The 19,598-nt window shown below is 42.6% G+C and overlaps 1 protein-coding gene across 8 annotated transcripts; it reads left to right on the top strand.

The window, feature by feature from the left end:
- The first annotated feature begins 227 nt into the window (after positions 1-227).
- LOC103717170 (probable ubiquitin-like-specific protease 2A) lies at positions 228-19,591 on the top strand. Of its 8 annotated transcripts, none has more exons than XR_005512568.1 (10): positions 228-504; positions 12,770-12,962; positions 13,042-13,210; positions 13,314-13,445; positions 13,545-13,626; positions 13,700-13,810; positions 13,928-13,995; positions 17,211-17,302; positions 17,493-17,909; positions 18,397-19,591. XR_005512568.1 is itself a non-coding variant. In XM_039128322.1 (9 exons), exons 1-8 carry the CDS (start codon positions 408-410, stop codon positions 17,236-17,238), a joined length of 876 nt encoding a protein of 291 aa, XP_038984250.1. In that variant the 5' UTR covers positions 228-407; the 3' UTR covers positions 17,239-17,302; positions 17,493-17,923. The 8 variants fall into 8 exon arrangements, 1 of the variants encoding a protein (XP_038984250.1); XR_005512572.1 differs by lacking the exon at positions 18,397-19,591 and adding an exon at positions 3,863-4,454 and having other exon boundaries at positions 17,493-17,923; XR_005512571.1 differs by lacking the exon at positions 18,397-19,591 and having other exon boundaries at positions 13,525-13,626; positions 17,493-17,923.
- The last annotated feature ends 7 nt before the right edge of the window (positions 19,592-19,598 follow it).

Raw genomic sequence — 19,598 nt, 5'->3', positions numbered from 1 at the left:
CGCATATATATATATATATATATATATATATATATATATATATATATATATATATATATATATATTAGTTTTTTTTTTTTATCACAGGTCTGATAACTCCGAGTATTTAATTTTTGGATTTTTTTTCCAGATACGGTAAAATAGAAAATCATCTAATGTTTTTCCAAAAAAAATAAATTATTAAATAAGGGACCAACTCAGGCTTGTAACCCACGTGGCACGTCGTCATCGATCTCGCATTAAACGCTCTCCCTCCCAATGGAGATCGAGTGAAGCCCTAAGCCTCTCTCCTCTTTTGCCTCGTCCTCCGACTCCCCGGAAGCTGACCTCCGCCGGCCGGCGACGGCGATATCGCCGCCGACCTCTTCCTCCTCCGCCATTCGCTAGCCCTCCTCGCTTCCGCCGGCATGAAACCCACCGACCATCGTTCCTCCAGCAACATCGCCGACCGGCTCCGCCTCCGACCATCCAAGCTGACGGTCGCCTCGGATGACCACCGACGAGGTAGGTTCCTCGCTCATTCTCTATATCTCTCTGGGATCTTTCCTACTACTAGCATGATCTTTGACAAATCTTGTTCAGAGATTAAGAAGACATCTAAATTTAGAAATAATCAAGGAATCGACCTTTTCTTTTCTTCTTCAAGAACCTAAAATTGATTGGTGATCTTTCATTCTGTATTCTGCCCACGGGACATAGATCAAGCTGTTGCTTCAATTGGAATTAGAAATGTCCTCTGATCCTGATTTTTTCAGATCTATTAGCCAAATGTCCAATCTGACATACTGGGAACTAACAACAACTTTTCAACAAATACATGTAATTAAGATTGGCCTCACCCTCGCAAAAGATCACCATAATTTCATCAGTAAGTACAAAAACTCATTAGATTACACAACATGATATATAAATTTATTTCGGAACCACTTTCAAAATGAACCTATAAAGACTAGCAGAAGATGGTTTCCAGATCAGTTCTGCTTGTGGTGTGTAATTTGATTGGTCAAAGAGCTCTTCACAACTTAGTTTGTTATCAGATTGACATAACTCAAGATTTTTTCCAAAAAGACTAGCTAGAAGGTATTATTTGGATTTCTTAGTCAAGATGTTATATGAATTCCTTTATTCTGTATAAATACTTATGGTACTGCATAAGTACTCAAAATCTGTCTAGAGCATAGCTGATGGGGGACTAAATATTCACTCGTCTGGGTCCTCACTCCTCCCACTTCCTCATCCCCCTCGGTCCATGTTTAAGCCCTAGTATCCTCACCAAATTAATGGTCTAAACCCATTCAAATCCAATCACAAACACAATGATTAGCCCATGTTCAACCTAAATGGGTCCATGTTGCAGTATTTTCTAGTCTATATGTGCTATGGGGCCGATTCGCTCTGATACCATTTATCAGAACCAAGTACGTCACTCAAAAAAGCTAGTTAAAATGTGTTCTTTGGGTTCTTTGGTCTTATATAAGTACCTAAGATCTATCTAATGCATAGCCGATGTGTGACTAAATATATATCCGCTCAATCCTCATGCAATTAGTTGTTATATTTTGTTTAAATGCAATGTTACATATGAGTATAATTGTTCTTGTAAATGGAGAAACAAATGCAATTTGACAGATGAGCATAATTGTTCCCGTAAATGGAGAAACTATGTAATGACTGTGAATTGATGGACTAAGCATGCTTGAAGTTCCTAAAGGACAAGTGCAAGCTCTCCCTAGAATTTAGCTTCTAGGACCTGATACTTATGAAGAAGAAATAAAATCTTGAGTCCAAATCAAAAAGGGATAATTTTCATAACATAACAACTTGTTGATCGCCACCATTGATTTTTGAAAATTGCAAAGGAAATGTTGTTGCTAAGAATTAATTGGCCCTAGGCACCACGGCGAGAAGCGTGACGATGCTGGAGAGCTCGATGGTCGGCAGCTCTGGTCGAAATTGGAGGAGGCGAGCGACGCTCGGTCGCTGCAGCCGAGGTCCTTGTCGGATGGCAACCCTCCGACCTAAAACAACATAGACCAAAGAAGTCCTCTAACTGTAATGTATCCGGTGGGGGACCCTTTGATGTCTAAGTCAGTGTGGTAATTAGAAAATAGGAAGATGTTATTTTTAATCTTTTAGGGCATTCTTCTCCTTGCTTACCTTCTCTGCCCCCCTGTTTTATGTATATCTGGTGGAGGAGCCTACCTATCACCAAAGAATTAGCACATATGGATCGACCAGAAGTGATTGGCTCGAGTACGATCTGAACATTGGGCGATGCTTCACGTGCGGATGACGTCCTGCTTGTCACATCAGTGGGATCTCGATGATTACTAGGTCCTCTGGTTAAGATGTGGACAACTATGGAGAGCTTCTGATATGCAAGCTCGGCGGTATGGCGCTCGGCCCGCCCAATGGCCACTCCCGATCTACCACATATTGGCGTTGTGGTGTGTTTTAATTGGCCAAACTTTCTGGTGAGTTGTAGCTGGTTTGGAGGTGTATCATTTTTTTCCACTTCTGCAACCAAGCTGAGCTATCCTAGTCTGGCCGCGGAAGTAGTTTTTCTAGAAAGGTCGCTTTGATGAAGATCGCCGAGGAGCCTTTTCATTGAAAAAACGAAGATTTTCTAAGTCTCATATTTATGAAGGGTGTGGCATTGCTGTCCTTCCCGAAGCGGCGTCATCATGGGTGAGGTGTTCGTGAATTTAATAGGCGTCTGGGTCTCGACGACGATCCGAATGGGCCATCTTGGGGCGAACGCCCAAGAGACACGCGTCCAAGGCTAGATGAAGCGTCGCCTCGGAGGAACTTGCTTAAACCCTCGATGAATAGGGAAGCCTGTAGCTATAGCCCATTCACCTCGTTCTTTTACTCTCCAGAATCTGGAGAGAGAATGTGTGAAGTTGCAGGGCATGACTTGTATGCTTTCGTTGCAAGGTTCTTGTCCCGACTAGAACCTTGTCTTTGTTTCTTGGTGGGTTGTTTTGCTTCTTCTCCCATGTTGTCTTCTTCTCCTCGTCTTTTTTTTGTTTAAAGGATATTTATGGACCCATCCACTAGAGGTCGGTCTTCCGACGATGAGATAATAGGTCTGGGTTCTCCTGACCAGGTCTCTGTGGCCTCGAAGAAAGTTCTTCCTGAGGTACCTTTAGGTCCAAATACTGAGATAAGCCTTATGGAAAAGGCTGACCTTGATCGGATTCGGATGGCATTTTTTATTTCCAAGGACTTTGTCCTTGAGCGCCTCGGTCCTTTGGATCGAGTGACTTCGCTTAGGGAGAACCGGATAGTCCTGTATAAGTTCTTAAAAGTGGGACTAAGGCTCCTGATTCCGTCGGTTATCATCGACCGTTGGCCTAGTACCAACTTGTCCCCACACATCATTCCCAATGCTTGGAGGATGATTATGGGCTTTTTTTGCTTTGTTCGGCTTCAAGGGATCACCCCTACATCAGAGACGCTTCGGGCCTTCTTTCAAGGGAAGGCTCATTCTCGAAATAAGGGGTGGTGGTATCTTTCTAGTAGGAAGGGTTACAACGTCCTTCCTCCTGTTCCTTCGTCCATCTAAAGGGTCAGTATTTTTGTATGTTTTCGGCAATTTCTTGGGGTTTTCCGATCCCGTGGAGGACACCCAGGAGGCAAGCCTTGAGCCTCTTTTCGTTTTTGTCAGATGAAGAGCTGAGCCCATTAATCTTTTTCGTCTGATGAAAGCTCCATCTTTGGTCGAGTTATTTTGGCAGTTGGCCTTGGTTGATGCTAGCTCGAGTCCTGTTCCGTTTGTCGGTATATTTTCTTATCTTATTCTGTTTCTCTTTTGTCGATCTGAATCTATGACTAACTCATTCCTCTCCCGTTCTTGCAGCCATGAAGTTTGAGGTGGAAGAACTCTTCCGCTCCTTAAGGAAGAGGTAATCCGGCAATAGCCATTCTTCCTCAGATAAAAGGGGCGTACATGTGGGACCAGTTATTAAAATCAAAGAGGAGCCCGTCAGGGGACTATCATCGGAGGTGGAAGTGATTATTGCCCTCTCCATTAATGTATCATCATCTGCTCCAGCGGCCGCTTTGGTTTTTGGGATAGCTTCTGCGACTGTTCTAGTTTTGTCGGCTGCACTAGAGGCTTTTGATCCTTCTTCAGCTCCGACAGAGGGACCGCATTCTTCCATCGATTGCGTCCCCACTGGGCTACCGACCGAAGTGTTCGAGCCATCCTTCAACCCTCCTGCTAAGGGTGCGCGAGCGCCGACATCTTCACTCCAGCCAGTTCCACAGAGCACAGAGTCGGGACCTTTGTACCGAATTGGTCGGTGAGGGTCTCCGACTCAGTACTACACCAAGGCGATCCCCAGGTGATGTGGGAGATCGTCCATGGGTTCATGGTCCCTGGTGATGAGAAGCTGCAGCGGAGACCACTGGAGAGCGTGATCAACTTGTCCTACCGCACCATCGTTGAGGTAATCAGACTGGTTCTTCCATTTATTTGTTTTTTTTGAATAATCAATCTTTTCTTTGTTTTTGTAAGGAGTGTACGCCACCTGCGTACTTATTAAGATCATCCACTCCCATTAGTGGAGGTTGGAGGTCTTTGACCGCCTCCTTCGAGAGGCGGAGAGTAGCAAGGCCTATGCCGAGGCGGAGGCCGAGAAGAGAAGAGAGCAAGCCGAGGCGTAGACTCGCTTTCTTCGCTCCAAAGCCGAGAGTTCCCAAAGGGAGTTGGGACAGATAGCCGCTCGGCTGCGGGAGATGCAGCAGACCATCAACGAGGAAGGGACCCATGCGAGGAAGAAGGTTGACCTGAGGGACGCGATTGCTGCAGCTGAGCTTCGAGCCTCCCAAGTTGAGGAGAGGTTTACTTGGGCAGAGGATAGTGCTGCCCAGTCCAAGAAGAGGGCCGACCTCGCAACCAAAGAGGTTGTTTGGGCAAAGGAGGCCTCCCGTGCCGAAGAGAGGGCCCAACACGCTGTTGCGGATTACAAGGTTTCTGTAGAGTTCCGCAACGAGATGCTGGAGGCTGCCAAGAACTCCTTCAAGAAGGGATTTACCATCTGCTGGGGAAGAATCCATAAGGTGGCCCCTAAACTTAACCTCAGCTAGGTCACCTTCTCAGGCGAAGTGCTCGGACGAGGAGGCCAAGGAGTAGGGAGCAAGGCCAAGGAGTAGGTAGCGAGGCCAAGGAAGAAGAAGAGGATAAGGAGGAAGAATAGGAAGAAGAGGAGAGGAGAGACGAATGATTGTATTCGCCATTGTTGGTCTATTTTTTTCTTCTTCTCTCTTCTTTGTTTTTGTTTGTGTTGGCTCGGCGATGAGCCATTATTCTGTACTTCTCTTTCTTTTCCCGATGAATGAAATGAAAGTTTGCTCGTCTTTTTGTTTACTTGATGGCTCCATTTGAATCGATGTACTTTTCGTCTGAAAGGTTATTCGATTAGGTATAGGGATGCTCGGTAATCTTGCTATTATGCCCTTTGTTTCTCGGGATGATTGTCGAGGTTCCCACCTTGGTGACATAGCGGTTCCTGCTTGGTAGTTGCCTTTCATTGCTCGGGATGGTTGTCGAGGTTCCCACCTCGGTGACGCGATGGTTCCTATTCAGTAGTTGTTGTAGGGTAGGGTCCACTGTTTTCTTGGAAAGCTGTGCGTCATCATGTTGACCTATGGCCAGGGTCCAATGCGTCTTTCCTTAGCAAGGCTCGAACTTCAGTGAGGCAATAATCCCAAATGTTGCGGAGGCAAGTAAGGGCTCTTAGGAAATCCCATAATTGAATGTGGCCTGGCTAAAGGTTAGACACACATCCTTTAATCGGAGCTTAAATGCTTCGATTCCTGCAGTGGATCTTGTCTATAAATGGAATGAGATCAGTCTTTTAATTCTGTACCGAGGCAGGTACTTTGCTATTGGCCTTCACTCAGCTCTGGAGAGGTTGTAGCTTGGGCTCGTAGGAGTTCTCCACTAGCGGCTGGCCATCGATCCGGTGAGGATGGAGGCAGAGTCGAGAGTAGGAGCGACCTAGGGTGCGGAGCTGCATCATAACCTCCTTGGGTCAACAGTGGGATCGGAAAGTATGTCTCCGTGCACATTGGAGGACGAGGGCAAGGCTGCTTCTTCCTTAAGACACGGGTCTTCTACTATCACAAGACGTGAAAAGGTCGAGTCCTCGCTAAAGGACTTCGGTCGGGGACCATCGTGCCATCCTTCGAGAGAGCTGTGGCGGAAAGCAGTGGTTAGACTCCTTCTGGATGTTCTAGTCCGCAAAAAGTTCGGTCACCATCAGATTGCCCATGCTCTTGTATAGATAACCCGATTTTTATTTTTGTGTAAACACGCCTCCAGTTGGTTTGTGGCCTCCACTATAACTAGAATAATGAATAAAGACTCTCTTTTGCTTCGTCCTCCTTTTTTTGTTTTCATTCCTGTTTGCGCTTATAGTGCTTCTATGTATAGTGATTGTGTCCACTGTTGAATGGTTCTCTGCCATTTTGGTGCGCCGTCTTTGTCAATCAAGACATCAAGCTGTCCAGATGGGAGATCGCTCGCAGGACTGGTGCTGCGATTTTAACAACTTCTCAGGGCTTCTCCCATTTTCGACCTTTGGTGCAAGGGCTGGCCTTTTGCTAGGGTCGTTGTCAACCTAGAGAAATCGATTAGCATGCCGAGCGTTCGACGCAGAGGCCAGTCTCCTACTCGTGCCGTTTTAGACCTAGAGAGGTCAGTTGACACATCGAGCTTTCAGCACTGGGGCCGGTCTTCTACTTAGGCTGCTTTCAATCTAGAGAGGTCAGTTGGCACGCCAAGCCTTTAGCATGGGGGTCGACCTTGTACTTGTGTCGTTTTCGACCTAGAGAGATCGGTTGGCACACCAAATCTTCGATGCAGGATCCGGTCTTCTGCTTGGGTCGTTTTTGACCTAGAGAGGTTGGTTGGCATGCCAAACCATTGGCGTGGGGGGCCGGCCTTTTGCTCAGGCCGTTTTTGACCTAGAGAGGTCGGTTGGCACATCGAGCTTTCGACACGGGGGTCGGTCTTCTGCTTGGGTTGTTTTCGATCTAAAAAGGTCGGTTGGCACGCTAAGCCTTCGACGCGGGGGCTGATTTTTTGCTTTGGCCATTTTCGACCTAGAGAAGCCGATTGGCATGCCAAGCCTTCGACGCTGGTGTCGGTCTTCTGCTTGGGCTGTTTGCAACTTAGAGAGGTCGGTTTGTACGCCAAGCCTTCGAAGTAGAGGCTGGTCTTCTGCTTAAGTCGTTTTTGGCCTAGAGAGGTCGGTTGGCACGCCAAGTTTTTGGCATGAGGGTCGGTCTTTTGCTTGGGTCATTTTAATGTAGAGAGGTTGGTTAACACACCAAGCCTTCGGCGCAGGGGTTGATCTTCTACTATAGCCGTTTTCGACTTAAAGAGGTTGGTTGGCATGCCAAGTCTTCGGCGCGGGGGTCAGTCTTCTGCTTGGGCCATTTTCGATCTAAAGAGATCAGTTAGCACGCCAAGCCTTTGGCATAGGGGGCGGCCTTCTATTCGGACCGTTTTTGACATAGATAGGTCGGTTGGCGCATCGAGACTTCGGCGTAGAGGTCGGGCTTTTGCTTGGGCTATTTTTGACCTAGAGAGGTCGGTTGGCACGCCAAGCCTTCGGCGCGGGCCAGCCTTCTGGCAACCACCATGAAATGCTTCCTTCCAGGGTGACAGAGTAAGCGATCTTATTAGATAATTTCAACTTACAAGATCGCTTCGTCAAGCTTTATTGATGGTACATCCAGAGGTTGGCAGAATTCTATGTTCGGGGAATGGTTGTTCCCTTCAAATGTTCGAGGTGATAAGCTCCAGGTCAGACGACTTCAAATATTTTGTGGTCTCTCACAATTAGGTGAGAGTTTGGCTCTCTCGGTTGGCTGGGAGACTTCGGCCCTCCTTAATACCAGGTCCCTAGGTTGGAAGAGTTTAGATTTCACCCAAGAATTGTAATATCGGGCTACTCGATGCTAGTAGGCAGCCATGCGGATCTGAGCTCGTTGTTTGGTTTCCTCCAGCATGTCGAAGTTGACTCATATATGCTCTAAGTTCTGCTGAACCTCTAGGAAGTCGACCCGGTGCAATGGTAGTCCAATCTCCACTGGGATCACAACCTCGACTCAATACGTGAGTGCTAAAGGCGTCTCTCTTATCGAGGTTCAGGGTGTGGTCCAGTAGGCCTAGAGGATGTTGTAGAGCTCGTCAGCTCAGAATCCTTTAGCCCTTTCCAGCCGTGTCTTCAGGCCTTTTTATAGAGCTTTTCCTCCAGCAAGACATAGCGTGCGACCTGACTCTTTAGTCGTTGTGCCTCTCGCCACTCCTGCGGAAGTTTGTCGTCTCGGAGGTTGTCCACAATCGCGTCCATCCAGCTGGGCTCAAGCTCGGCCTGCAGTATAGAAATTCGTTCCTCAATGCTCAGGCAATCAAGCACCTCAAGGTAGGTGGCTTGATGGAGGTCAGGGTAGTCCAAGGTAGCCCACTTTGATAACAGGTCGGCTTGGGCACTTTCTAACCTCGAGATTTGCAAAATCTCAAGCGCTTCAAAGGCTGAGGAGGCTTTTTGGACTTTCTGCAAGTATCTTTCCATAATCTGGGACCTTGCTTCGAAATCTCCTCGAACTTGCTCCACTACTAGTTGGGAATTGGTGAAGACTTTCAAGCATTGAACCCGAAGCTTTTGGGCGAGCTTTAATCTGGTCAGAAGAGCCTCATACTTTACCTCATTGTTCGAGGCTTTGAACCCGAAGTATAGTGCGTATTCGTCTACGACCCCTTCCGGGCTAGTTAAGGTCAATCCTACCTCACTTTTGTTGACGTTGGAGGATCCATTCACGTGAAGCGTCCACGAATCCCCCAACTCATGGGGCGTCATTCATGCTGGGCTCCCCAGATGCTCGGGGACTAAGCACTTAGAAAGTTTGCGATTGGCAGGTTAAGAAAGTAAAAAATTTTGGTAGTTATGGATTTTATTATGGTTTTTTTCTCAGAGGGAGATGAGAGAAGGGGTGGTCTTTGGTGAGTGATTGGGGTGGTGATGGTCACTAAAAAAATAAGTACTCTCAGAGGCTTAGGAAAGAACATGGGAAGGTGGCTTTTAATTGCTGCTGTTTTACTTTGATTCATGTGATTTGTAGAGATTATTTAGTATGGAGTAGAATGTTGAATTTTTTAAAAAAATTAGAGTCTTTTATATAATAAAACTTTGTATAGTTTGATTACCTCCTAATAATCAATAAGAACGTGATTATGTTGCAGAAAACTATAACATAGTGTGGCATTTGCTAGTTAGAAAGTTGTTTCTTTTATTCTAACTGAGAGAATATTAGCATAGTTGATATAGCATCAATCACTGTAGTCTGTGCGATTTTATTAAGACCTTTTCAAGCTTAGTATGTATGCATGAAGGTCCAACCTTGGGCTAATTAAGCCTATGAAGGCTTGCTGATATGAGGAAATTTCTGTTTCTGAAAAATGACAAGCTTATTTCTATGTCTATCAAAATTGAATGGAGTTCCAACCTTGAGCTAAGTTAGATGTATACCCTTTTATTTTTGGGTTTTTTACGTACATACCCTCCTAAATATTAGAATCTGCGTAAATACCCTCCCAAAGCTTTGCGTACAAGCTTATTTCTATGTCTATCAAAATTGAATACCCTTTTATTCATGCTGCAATACTTTGAATAGTGACTGGCGCCTAAAGCTTTTCATTTAGGAGCATGGAATGCCGTACCGGCCGGTACGGGCTGGTACGTACCGGTCCGGTCCTAGACCGGTACCGGAACGGCAAAAAAACCGGTATTTTCCGGTTTTTTATCCGTACCGGCCGGTTCGGGCCCGTACCGGCCTCGTACCGGTGCGAACCGGCCGGTTCGCACCGGTACGAGGCCGGTTCGGTACGATTTTTTTTTTTTTTAGAACCACAGCGCCGCGCGCTGTGGTTTTTGAAACCACCGCGTACCGTACCGGTACCGGACCGGTACGTACCGGTCCGGCCGGCCACCGGTACGGCGACCGGTACCGGTACGGCGGACCTTGTTTAGGAGTTATAGTTTGGGTCCAGAAAGTTTCCCAGTTGGCATTTCTTAGATAAAGATTAGATCCTAATTTTAAGTGATTTTAGTTGGAGGCAAATTAGTGAGAAAAAAAGAAGGGTGATTGTTGATTTGCTTAGGAGATTCATTTTCCAAAAGTGCTTGTTGGAAATAGGTAAGTTGAGAGTCCTTTTTTGAGTACGAAGTAATGTTTTCTTGTTGTTTTGGCCTTTTTAATTAAGGATATATATAAAGTGAAGAATTTGAAAGTTGTAGTGTTATTTGTTTGAAGAAAAATATTTTAGCAAGGTTTAGCCTTGTCATTTTCTCTGTCTCCCCTTCTTAACTCTGAATCTCTTCTGTCTATGATTTGCTAAATGTGTGATCTCTTTTCTTTACTTTAATTGCACTATATCCAATATATTGATATAGAGAACTTGCTGTGTGCCTATTTTGCTTTTAATTTGATCGAAAAACTGATGTTATTTGATTCTTTTTTATCATAACTTACAAAACTTCGCCCCCTGTCCTATTTCTGCAAATTGGACTGGAAGCTGAATGTTTGTTCGTCTGATCTTCCATGCATATGTAGTCTATTCCTAAGTGTCACCTTTTTTTGGCTGCTAGAGTTTCATAAAGCTGAGTTTTGCAATATTATCTTGATAATTACAATTTGGTATTTGCCGTGATGAACCCTTATGCAAAGATAGAGTTGTATTCAAGGATATCATGGTAAAGCAATAATAATACTTATGGTTTGAATAAAGAAAGTCTCTGGCATTCTAGCAAGAGATAGCAAAGTTAAGGATTTTGCTGGACTTGATATAATGTAGACTGAATTATTAAATGAGAATTAATGGATCATAAGCTCTGTGGGAAAAGCTCAATCTGAAGAATGATTTGCAATATATTGAGACAGTGGCATTCTTACAAGGGAAGGATGAGGCCTGCCAAGCTAGAAATATTCTTTCATTTTGTGTTGTTCCTCCAATGTAATTTATGTTCGCTTGTGGTTTGATACTTGAAGTTAGTTGACTTCAGTTGGTTTAATGCCATATAGTTATCAACTTCTAAGGTGTATTTTTTAAAAAATCCAAAACCCTGATTCTTCTCTTTTTCTTTATTCAATATTTTTCAATTAATAGAGTTGAGATTTTACAAAATATCATGCAAACATAGAAATTTAGAATCCCATGCTTCTACGATTACATTGAATATGATTTTACATTTTTTACTTTTGTTTAATCATTACTTGTAATTTCAAAAGCAAAAAATTAGAAGTACGTAATCATCACATATCATGATTTTGTAATACTTCCAAATGTACCCTCATTTGTAGTGCCTGTAAATCATAATCAGTATGCTTTAGTTATCTTCATCAACACCAAAATACATTTAATTTATTGATCTATTGATCTTATGATGTGATTCATTTGATCTGTTGATCTTATGATGTGATTCATTTGATCTATTGATCTTGTCGTTTAGGTATTTTTTTTTTAATCTCATTAGTTTCTGATTGTATAGTCAGTAGAAATAACCTTGCATCAGAAGCTGGGACCTTTCAGAGAATCTGCCGTCATATCTGTGCGACATGTTCCTCATGGGTGGGACTTGGGAGGGATTGATAACATGAGACGAGAGGTTGGTGAATCAGGAGGGAAAAGGCAGGCCAATCTTCAAGTTCAAGGCTTTTAAGATGCTGGAAAGCACCTTTATTGGGACATAATGGTACCCAAAGTAGTGAAATTTGCAGGATTGATGGCCTTCCTAATCCAGCTTGCTTCTCCATCTTCTTGCCTCACTGCCTCAGCCCTTGCCACTTCAAAGGGACATATTGCAAGAAATTTAGATAGGCCCTAGAGTCTAAATATCCCTTTGTCCTGGCCATTCACAAAATTGCTCATCTTTCTGTACCAGAGCATGCCTGTATGAAGAACATGGTGCAATATTGTTCATATTCTTTGTAATTGGACATGTTGATGATGCCATACATCCTTGGGTCCAATAAAGTATGATGTGGAAGTTGCATGAAAAACGTAAGACACAACTTAATGGACATTGGTGAATGATAAGAGAGTCACTGGTTGATGGAAAAAGTAGGCCTAGATAGGAACAACTGGTCAACTCATAAAATTCAATGTCAAAAGCATGGGTAATGCTATTTTGGTAATACCCATGGTTATTTGGTGTAACCCTAATTCTTCATCAAGTTATAGCTTGGCATTCCCTCATCCATGATCTTAATTTTTTTACAATGGCCTACATCAGAACTAAATTTGGTTAACATATTGTGAAGAAAGCCAACATATTTATGCCTTCCATTCCATAAATTCAAAGATAAGATTTCATCAGTTGCTATTCAATTTTTAGTTTGTTCCTTCTCTTACCAGAGTGCTGGGATCTCAAGATTTGTGATTTTCTGCTCAATAAATTTAGCAAAATAGAAAGATTAACATTTCTTATTTTATTGTTAAAAAAGCATTAGCATATCTTGATAGCAATTTCATTTTTTATAGCAATGCTGAGATGCCTTTTTTTTGTTTCTGTGTGATCTCATGTTTGCAAATGTTCTTATCAGAAAACTGACATATAGGTTTGAACCTAGTGAACTGTTTTATCTATAAGGATATATGAGGGAAGTCCCCATTTGAGATTAGTTCACCCTTTAAGGCAAAACAGTGCGGCACATTCTAATGATGTCTGTGTATGTCATTCTTTTGTTGTTGCAGTATGTAATCGGAGCCGTTCCAAGATCATAACAAGGCAAGCAGCTAAAATGTTAGAAAGCTCCGAAAATTCCAAAGAGTCTTTCTATGATTCCCTTCCTCAATACAGGAGGTCCCGAAGACTTAAAAATGTTAGCCGGACCAACTCCAGCAATGACAAGAAGCTAGATACCAATGTGTTTGAGTCCTACTTAGAGTGAGTTCCACATCCGTAACAGAAGCAGCTTGTGCATGATATCCACCTTTCTGTAAAAATGTTGTTTTTTCCTGTCTAGGGATCTATGGAGCAGGATATCAGAAGAGAAGAGGAGCTCCTGTACATATATTGATTGTTTATGGTTTTCTTTGTACAAGGATAAAATGACAAAAGAAAAGGTGCTTAGGTGGATTAAGAGGAAACAGATCTTTTCAAGGAAATACGTTTTTGTCCCCATTGTTTTGTTGGTGGGTTTTGCTTTCTTATAAATATTTCTTTCTTATTCACTAAAAAAAAGTTCTTTCTTTTAAAACTAGTAAAAACAATTAATATTTCTTGACATTTTAATAGGAGACACTGGAGTCTTCTTATTTTATGTAACTTTGGAGAAAAAAAACAATCAAAAACAAAAAAACCGTGCATGTTGTTGCTTGATTCACTTCAAAGTACGGAACCAAAGAGGTTGGAGCCACACATAAGAAGGTTTGCTTTTGTGCTCTATTTTTGCTCCTTCAGACACCATAAATAATTGAAATTGTTCTTTATCTCTCTCTAGTGTTAGTCTTCTTCTTGTTCTTTCAGGTTTGTGCTCGACATTTATAAATCAGAGGGAAGAAAAGAGGGGGATGATTTTATATCAAAAATTCCTCTCTTAATTCCTAAGGTAATGATGCCACATTATGGTCTTTTATGGTAGTTTATGGTTTCCCAATCATTGTCACACAAGTGCTTTGCAGGTGCCACAACAGACAAATGGTGAAGAATGTGGCACATTTGTACTTTATTTTATATACCTCTTTCTCCAAAATGCTCCTGAGAATTTCAATCAAGAGGGATACCCTTACTTTGTAAGTTATACTTTAAACATCTCCTTACACTTTAAACATCTCCTTACTTGGTACATTGTCTTGTGCATAGATTAGAGCAAGTTTGTATCTTATTTTTTTTCTTTCTTTATCCTTCAGCTAACAGAAGAGTGGTTTTGTTTGGAAGACTTGGAGATCTTCCGTAAAGAAATTTATTCAGTTTGGATGTAAGTTTGGAGTTTGTCATCTAGAGATTTAACATGTATAGGAATTGTTGATTTGTTAGCATGCATAGTTTCCGTGGTTATCAGCAACTTGTAGTCTATTAAACACATGGAGTATTTATATCAGCAACTTGTACTGCCATTAATTTAGACTACTTCAAGTCAGCTGTCTTATTATAAGTAGCTAGAAGAACAGTTCAGCTTGGTTAGTTGCTTGCTTTAAATGCCTGACTTAATTTTCTTTTTTGCTGAACTATATACTAAACATTAAATCTTAAGTAAAAGATCTGATAGTTCTAAATAAAAAATGGGTCATCTAGATCTGAGGTGCTCACTATTGATGTTGATACACAGCTTCAAAAATGCCAAGAAAAGTCTTATCTTTTGGAAATCTCTAAGCTATGCATCAAGCAGGTGCAAGAATGGATGATGTCCATTGTGTTGGTGTGCTAAAACATATGATAAGGCATTTAAATTGAGAATCCTTTTTGTTTTAATCATGATCTATATTTTTTTTTTTTGACGAAAATGATCCATGCATCTTGAAACAAGTATAAATTGGAAAAAAGAGGAAAAATTACCGGAACACCCCCTCAACTTAGGATCATTTTCACTTAGTACCCCTTGAGTTTTAATTTGGTCTTTGAAATTAGTTAAGTGGTTCTATGTGGTCACTCCATTTATCTCTATTTATTTGAGCTCATTGGATTCCATCAAGTGATGGTCATATGACATATTTAGGGCTAAAATGCCCTTGAAGCTATTATCCACATAGAGGAGGAGGAAGCCCAAAATCCAAGAAAAAGATAGCAACAAGAACAAGAAGAGGAAGAGGAAGAAAAATCCTACTAGAAGCCGACCTAGGAAAAGAATCCCTTGCTTGTCATTGTCTTCTCCTTTCGATCTAACAATGGTTACAAGTAGATTGAGGACAGAGCTGGCTTCCTTCTAGAAGTCGACCTAGAAAAAAAAATCCTACTAGAAACCAACCTAGGAAAAATTCCCTCCCTTGTTTTCCTCCGTGATCAGGTTGGTGAGGACCTTGAGGGTACAACGGAGATGGCCCACATGGAGTGTCTTGTGGGAAGGATCAAGGGTGACAAGGAGAATCTCGAGTGCTTTCACTGTCGGATTTGGTCGATCCCATCCCTAATAGCATTGCAGACATCGAGGGCTTTTGATTCCTCACTCGAGGAAGTCAAAGATGAGGTAGTTGAGAGGGGTGCGTGGGGGGATTCCCTTGTTGTTGAAAAGGATCAAGAACTCTTCTGGGCAATTGAGGAAGGTGTCCAGGAGCTTCCAGACCCAGGACAAGGAGAGGAGGTCCACTTTGCCATCGGCGGAGGATAGGTGGAGGAGAGGACTATGGTAATCCGATGGCAAGTGGAAAGAATTGATAGATTTGTGCTTAATGGGACTGCATTTAATGCCGCCGACTCTCAGCACTTGGTGGAGATGGGGGATAGGATCTCATCTCATAGAGGGATGGTGAGAAAGGAGAGAGAGAGGGAACTTGGGAGAGGAGGGGTGTATTTTGGGAAGAAACAAAGAAAAGAAGAGATGAGGGGTAATTATGACCTTTTAGAATTTAGACAATATCTTAACAATAATGGATGTCGAGTGGGGCTCGAGGCCATACTGAACCACTTAACTAACTTCATGGACCATATTGAAACTTTTAAGCTCTATGGGTACAAGTAAAAATGACCCAAAGTTAAGGGGTTTCAAGTAATTTTCCAATAAATGAATTTCGATCCTTCGATCATTGCATATAATTTTATTATATTATTAAAGTTGTCCATTTTGGCACCTAGTTGATGATAAATGAGAGACCACTAGAACATTTGATTTTTGGTTTTTTAAAATGTTAGGGGTGCATATCACAATTAATGGTGTGCATCTTCAATTTCAAGGGTCTATCGTTGATTTTGAAGCTTTAAATCTTTAACAAAGATAAAATGTTTAATGTGTGTTTTAATCTTTTTTTCTTCAAGAGAGCTAAAACTTTTAGTAGTGCAGGTTTTGGGAAAATTGGCCTTTTAAAATTGTTGAGTGGTTATACTAGAATTCTAATTCTAGCTTAGCAACCAGCGTTGAATCCCCAAGTGGTAAAAAATGTGGACCTTAATAATGAATGCCCTAGAACTGTCAAGATGTATCATAGTTCTTACTCACCATCAACGTCGACGAAACCGGCCGATTCCGCCCGTTTCAAACCGTACCGGTGGCTCATCAGTACGGTTTTGACTCAGAAAATTGGATGCCATCCCGGAGACGGAGGAGAAGAAAAGAGAGAGCGGGGGAGGGAGGGAGAGAGAGAGGATGCCGGCGGAGGACCAGCGAAACCCAGTGGAGGGCCGGCGCTGGAGAAGAAAGAACCCTGGGAGAGGCAAAACGAGAGAGAAAAAGAGCGAAAGAGAGCAGGGGAGGGAGGGAGGGATGCCGGCGGACGGTGGCGGAGCCCGGTGGAAGCCGGCGGAGGCTGCGAGGGGGCCGGCCTCGGGGAAGAAGGCCGCTTAAGCAGTCGAATCTTGTTTTGTTCGAAACAGGGGTCATCCGCTTAAAAAATTTGAAGATTGGTGTGGTTGAGGTCTAAATTAGGCTTAGTTAGTTTGCTGGTTGTATTGGGTCTTAAGAGGTAGGTATTTCTTATTTTCTTACAATTCTCGTACTTCATTTAGAGATATTTTCTTAGTGCATTTCTGAGTCCTTTTATGAGAAGGACTATAATCTAAAGGCTCTATTTTAGGTCTAGGTTAAGTTAGGAATGTTTTAGACTCATTAGGCTTGTGATTTGGAAAGATTTTGTTGGTCTTTCATGTGGAACCCAATGGAGTTACGACTTTAATGGAGGCTTTTGTTGGTTAGGAATCATATTTTAAGTCAAACTCCTTTGTCCATTATGGGTAAGCCAGAAGTTTTTTTATGATTAGGAGACGTTGTTTTAGGGTTGTTGTTTATCTAATATTTCTAGTATTTTCAGATAATATGGTAAGTAATATGTAATCCAGAAATGTTATAAATACGGGTATTGTTGCTTGAGTTTTGGAAAATATGCTGAGTAAAATGTTTTTAAAATAATTTAGTTGATACATGTGTAATGTGAGTATCATATGTGACTTTACTATGACTTGTTTGCTAGTCTCTAAAATTGTCTTTAATCTTGTTATCGATGCTCTTGGTGCGGCGATCTAACATAACTTTTATTTTTCCCACAGGAGCAAGGGTATTACTCATGTTCAATAACCAAAACATCCTCAGTCCAATCTCTTATTTCTGTTTGATTGAGAAGCATAAATGGCATATTTTGGTTAGAACAATCCAACCCCCGTCATCTCTTTACTCTGGCGCCATACTTAGTATTTTAACAATGATGGAGATACTTTTTAAATATGTTTCTTTTTAGCATGCTGTAAACCTGCTGTCATACATTTTTTTCAAATGTTGTGGCATGTGCCATTCTCATGCATCTAACAGTATGCCATTCTTCTGCATGCCAGTTTTTCTCATGATTGCAATGGGCCAATCCATGCAATGGGGACTTCTGAAACACCGGAAAAGTTCTCAAAGTTATAAAGGGCTCCTTTCGCACTAACCTATGATTCCTTCCAAACAACTGTCACCTTCTTGGTGATGATTACCCCGTAGGGGTATGTAATGAGCTCAAGTTTGTCTATACTTTGTTTGTGCACATATAAATTCAGAGATTTTCTCAACAAATTTGTTGGATAAATGTTTGCCTGATTTTGCTGTGGATTTGAGCCATGTCGCATCTTCTATTATATGGTGGAACTTGAAGTTTGGCCTATAGTATGTATACAAATATGCGCCAGCCTCCGCATGAGAATATGCTGCTGTGGATTTGGGCTTGCTGTCTTAAGACAGGTTATCAGCTGCTGTGATATAAAGGCAATCATGTATGCTTCTGATGCTCTGCAGCGTATGAAGTCTTGATTTATCTTGCTTTTGACTGCATAGTTTCTGTATAAACCTAAATCAAGGAGAGATTGCATCTCAAAGAAGTGGATTGTGAAACCTGGAGGGGTTTCATTGTTTGGATTCTGCCCATACTAACTGAAATCACATGCTGTGCCTTTCCGCCTGGATCTGATTCATACATCTGAATGCTGTCCATTATCATGTTACTTTAGAAAAATCTAACAAATTAGAAACAATGTGTCATAAGATTGTGCATGGTAAATTCATCACATGTGATTGATTCAAGAGGAAGGTGTATTTGACTGATGATTAATTCCAAATGAAATATTGGAACTAGGTTTCTTTTTTGCTACTGGAATTTCAGGCAATAAATATGCTCTCTTTTTTTTCTGCATAGACTTTTCAGTAAGGCATCACCCTAGACGGTCTGTATTTACTTCTTCGACTTCAACTGGCAATGTGCAGGGAGCAAGAGAGTTCAAGAGTTTTGGCTCTACCGGTTCTTACTCGGGAGAGGCCAGACGACTAGTCTGGGTGCCGACAGGGAGGTCGCAGGTGCACGCCAAGGATATTTATCTGTTGATGAGCCGAGAGCCAGGCCGGCAGATAGAGGAGGGATAGATTTGGAGGATATGGATTCATCCGCGTGTGGTGCTCTTCATCTGGAAGGTGGCATAGGGCTGTCTACCGATCAGGAACTTGTTAGCATGGCGTGGGATGAGGGTCACTCAGGGTTGTGAGGTGTGCATAGATACCGAGGAGACTATTGGTCATGTTCTACTGCAATGTCCTAAAGCTAGAGAGATTTGGAGGAGATCATCAGACCTATTGCCCCACTCAGTCGAGTTGGTACAGGATTTGATTCATTGGTTGAGGGTTTCCATGCGGAAGCCTAGTACTGTTGAGGCAGGGATTCGCTGGGCATATTTGGCTTATTATATTTGGTTAGACATGAATGCTGGCTTGTTCGAGGGCAGGAGGTTACCACCGAGGATGGTGGTGGACAGAGCGATACGTCATACGAGGAAGATCACCACAGCTGCTGCGAGGTTCTCTTCTGGGATGGCCGGGGACATCTGGGGTACTCTTTTCGCTGTCACAGTGTTCAGGTTCGCCCTTGTTTCTTGGGTACCCTCACCCTCCGGTTATCTCAAAATGAACTTGATGGTAGTATGTCGGTGGATGGATTGTCCGGAGGTGTTGGTTTTGTGATCAGAGATCATCTCGAGAGGATGATAGTAGCTGGTGGCTATGGTACGCCTGGACTTACTGCTGTTGGGATGGAGCTACGAGCAGCTTGGGAAGGAATATCCTTTGCCAGGCAGGTACTGGGTGTTGAGCGTCTATGCCTTGAGGGGGACTCCTCTGTGGTGATTGACTGGGTTCGAGGATTGGACAGAAAAAATGGTGATGGTCATCCTCTTATCCATGACACTCGTAGGTTGGCTCAGGAACTGAGCGATTTTTAGGCTTTACATGTTTTTCAGAAGGCAAACAATGCAGCAGACTGGGTTGCCTCCTATGTTGCCTGGCACTTCAGAGGATTTTATGGACATCGATATGAGAGATACCTCCTACTCTATATTCTTTTCTTTTTTCTGATATGGCTGAATGTACTTACGTTAGAGCTATATGAAATGTCGTTTTTACCACACAAAAAAGAGAGA

The sequence above is a fragment of the Phoenix dactylifera genome, chromosome 7 (assembly GCF_009389715.1).
Source record: "Phoenix dactylifera cultivar Barhee BC4 chromosome 7, palm_55x_up_171113_PBpolish2nd_filt_p, whole genome shotgun sequence".
NCBI classification, from domain to species: domain Eukaryota; kingdom Viridiplantae; phylum Streptophyta; class Magnoliopsida; order Arecales; family Arecaceae; genus Phoenix; species Phoenix dactylifera.
Note: the sequence above shows the minus strand (reverse complement) of the source record. Positions and strands in the feature narration are given on the sequence as shown.